The following is a 7,626-nucleotide window of genomic DNA, read 5'->3' as shown; positions in this document are numbered from 1 at the left end:
TTGAATGAAATTGATAGATGAAGTTTATTACACTACAAGTGCGCAAATTATTCAAAAAGGTAAAACATAGGAAACAAAAAATGAAGCAGCTGAAGAAACTGAGTTTGTGTAGTATAATCACTTGGCCACTATCAGTTTGGCTCTTGCATCATCCCTGTTGATTTGGAACTGATCTCCTAGTCCAAAATGAGTCATTAGTAACCAGACAAAGTCGATGAGTTCGCCCCCTTTGCTGAGTTGGGAAGCATGTTCTTGAGAGCTACAATGAATCGCTGCATAGCAAAGCATCTCAACCCAGACTTTGCTTACTACTTCCCACATGTTTTCGCCTTCATCTTTTAACCGCCTCAGCTCCTTTGCAAGCACGCTTGCATCAAAAAACACGGATTTGCTTCTGTCTCCTTTCACAGCCATAGGCTCAACATCTGTGTTGACAGATAGAATAACTCGACTGGCTTCGTTCACAAGTTCATTTCCTTCATTCTTTGATTTGTATATATTCCTCCTCTTGAAAAAGTCTTTCGCCTCCGCACATGTGTCTACGAAACGTATCTTTGCGATTCCCGAAACAGCTGACATCAGAGTTGGCTGCACTATGATGAGGTACATCATGTAGTCAGAAAGGATTTTGCTGAACTCTCGGTAACTGTGTTCTTCTTTCTCGGTGGCTTGAATCTTTATCTGGTCTTGGTAGAAGAGTTCTGTGGCGATGTGCCATAGTAGAATGCTCTGATCGTAATCCTTTTCTGTTACATACTGTAGAAGTACCGCATGGTCTAATCCGGTTTCGGTTTTTTTGCTTGATGTTTCAACTAGAGTCCAGTTTCCTCTAGCTGAAGATATAGCCTTTGCACTTTCTTGGTCTTCAGCAAATCTGTGTTTTTGTTGCACCTCTGTGAATATGAACTCCCATAGTTCTTTGGTGAGGCGATCACTGACTGTGAATCTTATCTCCTCAACCAAATCTTTGATACCGAAAAAGTCTAGGAAATCGTAGATCAATAGTACGAGGAGACGAGGCAAAAGGAGAATTGTACGCATTACCTGATTGTCCTTTTTGGACAAATCAGTGAGAAAGCGACCAAACCGGCCAGTTCCTCTCGTGACATTGTTGATGACAATATCTATGCACAAAAAGTGAATGGTCTTGTCAAAGAAACTGCGTATTATACCCTTGGTATGATGGATTCTCACGGGACGTATCCCCAAGCAGAATCCAATCAAGTTGTAAGCATGAACATACTCAGACCATCTACGGAACATAAAGTTTCTGTTGAGCACTTCATGTCCTCCGTCCCCAAAACATTTGGATCTTCTCCACCTCACCGTCTTGAAATCGAGGATCCAATTAAAAACTCCGTCTACCCATGTGTCCATCTCGTACAAGTCCTCCTTTAGATTCCTCAATCTAGCAATGGTCCAGTCAGACACACAGAACATGAGAAGAGCAATGGAATCAAGAGCTATTCCACATATGAGCAACGCGTAAGTAAGGGCAATATCGAATCCATCATATTGGTTTTTCTTAGTCATCTTGAAGAAGCAGAGAGACGCAACAAGGCACCCCAAGGCTATAAAACGGAACACAACTCCAGTCTTGTTATGCAGGATCTCTGCTTTGGTGAACATAGAATCATATATGAGGCCGAGCTCGACTTCGATGATTCTTAAAGCATCTTCTGCGGTCAGCGAGTCGAAGAACGCCCTGCTCTCGTCGCGCTCTTGAATTGTGAAGATTAGATCAACAAGAACACCCTTGAAGATATTGAAGTACTTGTAAGCATACTGAACAACTTGAAGTGGTGTCAATATAGCATTAATGGGCCTGACTAGAGTCTTGCCTTCTCTTCCTTCCTCTGGATCCTCAACCATAATGACCTCGGTTGGCATATTCATATTCCTCTTAGCTTCATACTCCTCCATGAGCTTGGCGTAATTAGCACCAGGATCAGGGTCCTTGAGCAGAGATTCCTTGAACTTGTCAAGACTCGCTGAGAACAAAGCAGCTGTTCTCTCGACATACTTGATCACTCCGCCCACAAGCATGATTATTGTTGGAGTCAGAAGCCCGTTTGGTATAGACAACAAGATCACATACACAGTTGCGAAGGCTTGGCAGACAAGACCAAACAAGTGTCTGTTCCAAAGCTCATTATCCTCTAGGGCAAGTGCTGTTATGGTGTCTGGACCTCCAAGGTGCACGAGAAGGAATGGTGACCAGAAAGCTAGCAGCTCACTGTTTTTGGAATGCTTTTCTGACTCAGCTTCTTCTTCTTGACTATCTGATATTTGCCCAACCGCGTAATCAGCTGCCGAGTCAGCAAGAAGATAAGCTGACCATATGAGCACAAGGAAGAGCTTCTTTGCGGTGCGTCTTCGGAACGGTGCAAAGAAAATAAGGATCGTTTGGAGGAAGAGACTGAGTATTATGACTACACGTATGTTCCATTTATCCCAAAGTTTCTTCAAATGTGGTGGAATCATGTCAGTCATCTTGTCTTCTTCTCCAACGAAACCACACTTGGTTTCACACTCTTTGGATGTGTTTACAGTTTGTTTGGTCAAAGGTTAGCGACCGTTTTGTTCACATAAAGCTTTAAGTTTCTGTCTATGGGTTTCTTTGTTTTCTATTGTTTTGGGACTTGAAATAGAAACACTGACCATCAAAGTGTTATTGTCACACTAGTGGTAAACTTTATACCTTGCCTATAATGAAATAAATATTATTATCCCTTTTGCTTTATGTTTTTTTATTTATCCCTAGTCTTTGTTCGTTTCTTCCGAACCTTAGTAAACTACTAAAAAGAAACAATTCTAATGTATAGCACATGGTATAAAACATATGTACATATAGGTATTATATCACCTCCCAACTGCTTAGAACTTGAAGGTCCGTTTTTAAGCTTCTCTAAAGTTAAAGTTAAAAGCTTTTGCTTGAAGCTTGTCTACACTTTCTCTGTTTTCCTGTTTCTGAGTTCTGACACTAGAAGGTCTTGATAGATCCTTCAAGCATCCGGACATGAAAACCTATGTAATCGGACATGAATGGTGATTTTTTTGGGCGTGGAGTGAATCTAAAACCTGAGATGTTGAGAGGTAAAGAACACACTGGGGGAAAACAAAAGTTGCCCTACTCATCTCCAGTAATACTATTTTCCAAGTTGAAAGTTGATATAAAAATGAAAAAAAATATATATATATATATATATATATATATATAAATAGATATATATTTAGTAGCCTTGTCACTCGGGTTGCACATTTGATATTTTGATTACATATCATATATTATCTATGATCCACTTTTTTTGGGGATTAACATGTGTCAAGGTTCCTTATATATATAACGAAGAAGGTACAGAACTTCGAACATGTGCTATAAACCTTATTAGCTGAGGCTGAGTCAGTCTTCGCTTTAGCTTGGTAGTCATTGATCTTTTGAAGATTAGGTGGGATATACGAATCTAACATTATGTGATATTAACATAGTTCTCTCTAGACTACATCAGTCCAAGATGGAAACACTCCCTGATCGCAGCATATCTTGCTATGGAAACACTACTCTCTAATCGCAAAGTATCTTGGTGACAAAAGATCATATCGTCTATGTGTTACTTTTATGCATATAAGCAAGCAAGCAATCTTTTGCTTTACAACTCTATGACAAGTTCTTTTTTTTTTGTCAACAGCTTATATAATCTCTGTGACAAGTTTTTTTGGAACTAATTTGACCACACACACAAAAAAAAAAGAAAACACAAATTGTGTTCACGTTAAAAAAAAAATTATGTAAAAGCTTTTTTTGTTAAAAAAAAGTCATGGTGGAAGCAACTAAGTGGGAGTCTCACCCACAAAACAATATAAAACTAAAAGATATCTCGTGCTTAAAGCACGGTCAACATTTTTTTTTTCAGCAAAAATGAATTATATTAATAAATGATAATAATCGTTATACAACTGATTTGAAAGCCAATCAGGAGGTGAAAAACACCTTGAGTAAAAAACACATGAATTACAACCAAATTTTGCTAAATTATGAGCAGAGTTGTTACCGTCTCTTGGAGCAAAAACAAAAATTGCAGTTCTAAATTTTGATGACCAAGTCTTTATATCCTGAACAATGTTGTCAATTGATACATCGAAAAGTTTGCCATTCAACATTTTGGTTAAGGTCTCATTGTCGCCTTCAAAATAACTTTTGTTAAACCTCTGATCCAACTTTGTTGTGTTGCTGCTAATAAGGCTTTTGCTTCTGCTTTTAAAGGTGACGTAGCATATCTTAGAACTGAAGCTCCCATCCTTGGGATACACCATTTTGATCTTGCAGTACCCAGCCACTTTTTGTTTGATTAGTGTTATGATCAAAAGCTGCATCATAGTTGCATTTTGTGAAAGGTGGCGGAGGCCTTGTCCATGTTTTTCTTGTTTGCAGATGGTCGTGGTTGGTTCTGTGACAATTGTTGTTGTGAAAGTAGTTCTATTCTCGTATATTTGATTTGGCACGGGGAAGAATAGTGCTTGATTTATCTTGTTTTCCTTCAAAAAACAAAGGAGTTTCGAATTTTCCAAATGTGTCATAATAACCAAAATGGAAGGAGATGCATGTCCGTTGGAGTTGTGTTAGTATGATGATAATTAAAGATAGCTTCAATGAAAGATTCTATATTCGAATATGTAGTGTACAGGAGAGAGACAAGGATATTAGATATTTGCCAAATTGATTCAGCATATGGACAAAAGAAAAATATATGTTCTATAGTTTCATCTGCCTGAAAACATCGCGGACAAATAGGATCAAGGTTCATTCCACGAGAGCCGAGTCGTGTGAGGGTAGGTAGAGAATTTGAGAGTACTCGCCAAAGGAAGTGTTTTATTTTTGGAAGAATATTAAGTTTCCAAATCTTTCTTTTTAGTTCAGGTGAGCCATGGGGAATAGGTGGAAGATTGTTAGGTTGATCAGGTTTTAAAAAGAATTATAATATAATAATAAAACTTATTGTTATATTTCTTATGAAAAATTATTTTGTTTGAGATAGTATTTATTTTTAATTGTTCTATAAATCTATAGATGTCTTTTTAATACTAATTATTTTAGAATATCATAGTATTTTATGTTTTGATGTATATTACAGTTTTATATTATTTGTTTGTTGTATTTGCAACAATATTTTGTGAAATATGAAGTAGTAATTTTAATATTATAATTGTGAGTAAATAAAATTTATTAATTTATCAACTATATAAATTTAGTTTTACCAACCCGCTAATGTGGAAATTAAAACAAACATTTTTTCCATAGATTGAGTAATATATCTTTTACATTAAAAAAAAGAGTAATATATCTTCGTTTTTTAAAATTCAAATCACAACATATGTAGAAAAAATTCTGCATATTTGTTAATCATAAGTATTATCCGAAAATTCCAAACAATTTGTAAATAAAATAAAATAAAGATGATTGGAGAATCATAATTTGAAATCTTAATAAAATCTTTGAAATATAGTTAAAAATAATTTTATTGTCTTGGATATAAAATCTTAGTTTTTGAAATTCTGATTGGTTTATATTTTAAAAAAAAATATTTTGTAATTTTCGTCCATAATTTTATTAGAGAGAGAAAAAAAATATAACTAATAATTATCTGTATTTTTAAAAAATCTTAGCTGTTATTTTTTTTCAAAGTACAAATTAGTTTAGATTTGAATAGATTTTGTTTTTACCTTTTTAGATTTTTTTTTTTTTGATCTATCAACGTTTATTATTTTTAATTAATTATATTATTTAATTAATTAATTAATCTTAATTATTTTTTCTAATGGTAATTGAATGTAATTTTTTACACATTTTAAGGTTAGTTTCATATTTGTACTTTCCCATTAATATAGTAAGATAATCAAAAAGTAGAAGAGAGAGAAAAGTGAGTCTCTCAAATGATAGACTTTGAGAACCTCTCTAGAGATTCATTTTACTCATGTAAATGTATAATTTGTTCTTAATTTTACTAATAACTAGGCTTGAACCCGCGGTACAAATATTCCAATTTTATATTGTTTTTTTTTTTTAATTTTTTTAGAAAAAATATTTATGTTCCATTAGTATAGTTTTTATTTGACAAAATTGTACGTTGGAAATTATTATTATTTGTAGGTACAGTTTATGATTTTCATATGATAATCAAGTATAGTTACAATACTATTTAAATTGATATGTAGTTTTACTTACAAAGTAAGGGGGGTGTATTCAACTTGATATTGTAAGTGATTTGTGTAAAAGTTACAAATCCTATGTTATTCAATCATGGATTTTAAAAAGTCTCATGAAATCCACTGTTATTCAACTGATGATTTAAAATCTACTTTGAAATCCACTGTTATTCAAAACAGTTTGTGGATTCAGATTTTAATAAGTTTTAGGGATTCTGGAGGATTTTGGAAGATTTGTTTAGTTAAAAATACAGAAATACAAATCTCATGGTTTTAGGTGGGATTTGAAAGAATTTTACCATAAATCATATCAACTCCCCTAAAATCTATCAAAATTCCAAATTTTTTAAATCCCATCAAATCCTCCAAAATCATTGTTTCAATACACCCCCCTGAGTGTGTTGTATTTAGAATGATTTGTCGGTGTAGGAGTGATTTGGTGATATTTGGAATAGTAATAAACTTATGATTCTAAATTTATATTTCCATTGCATTGTTTTGAAATTAAAATTGTTTTTTTCTATACAAAAAAATTAGTATAATTTGAAGAATATATTTTTTAAAAATTATACAAATCTGGTTGTAAACTGTGGAGATGATAAATATACGATTCCGAACAAACTGAAAATCCGGTTACGAAACTGATCAGAATAACCATAAAACGAAACGAATTCTAGAAAATTTTACCCAAATTAAACCAAAAACCGAACATTATACTCAAAATAAAATTATATATTCAAAATATTAGTTATATTTTAACTATAATTTTATATCCAAAAAAGACCAAATAAAAAATTACGAGAAGAACCTTAAGTTAGTATTTAAAATACATGTCTCACAAAAAGTCTACATTTTTTTTTGGTAAATTTTTTTTTTTTGGTGGTCAACGTAATAATAAAATTTTAATTAGGGTAATCAAAATACTTTCAGTAATTTATAACTTAAATTACTAATCAAATAATTTTAAAAAGAAATGTTTAAAAATAAGAAATTTGGTCGAAATCATATATATATAATAGCAGAGTTTTCTCTCATAGCATCCACGTCAGCAGCAAAAATTTACAAATTCGTTGGGCTTTATATAAGCCCAAATCATAAAATTTTAAGTCCAGTTGATATAAGCTCCTCCCGTCCGTTCAATTATATTCTCGATCTTTACCTCTAAGCAGAAATCACCGTCGCTTTCGCTTCCGTTGCACTTCTCTTTGCGGTCGTTTTCCGATACTCCCTCTCGAAGTTTCTCCAATGTCCTACCGATCTCCAATTCTCCGGTTTACTTCTCGAGGGCTATTTGTTTTCACCGATGACTGCGTCCGTCGCTTTGGCTCAGCCGTAGCAGCAGCAGACTGAGAATCTAACGGTGGTTGATGATGAGAATCGTGGAGGCTTATAGGAGCAACTTTCTATTCACGTACGAGCTTA

At 33.9% G+C, this 7,626-nt stretch overlaps 1 protein-coding gene across 1 annotated transcript; it reads right to left on the bottom strand.

Annotated features, from left to right (window-relative positions):
* Window positions 1–2,641, bottom strand: LOC104724847. Its single transcript, XM_010443400.1, has one exon. The coding sequence runs from the start codon at window positions 2,491–2,493 to the stop codon at window positions 118–120; it is 2,376 nt and encodes a 791-aa protein (XP_010441702.1). The 5' UTR covers window positions 2,494–2,641; the 3' UTR covers window positions 1–117.

The sequence above is a fragment of the Camelina sativa genome, chromosome 11 (genome assembly GCF_000633955.1).
Source record: "Camelina sativa cultivar DH55 chromosome 11, Cs, whole genome shotgun sequence".
Classification (NCBI taxonomy): Eukaryota; Viridiplantae; Streptophyta; class Magnoliopsida; order Brassicales; family Brassicaceae; genus Camelina; species Camelina sativa.
This window is presented reverse-complemented; position numbering and strand designations above follow the sequence as displayed.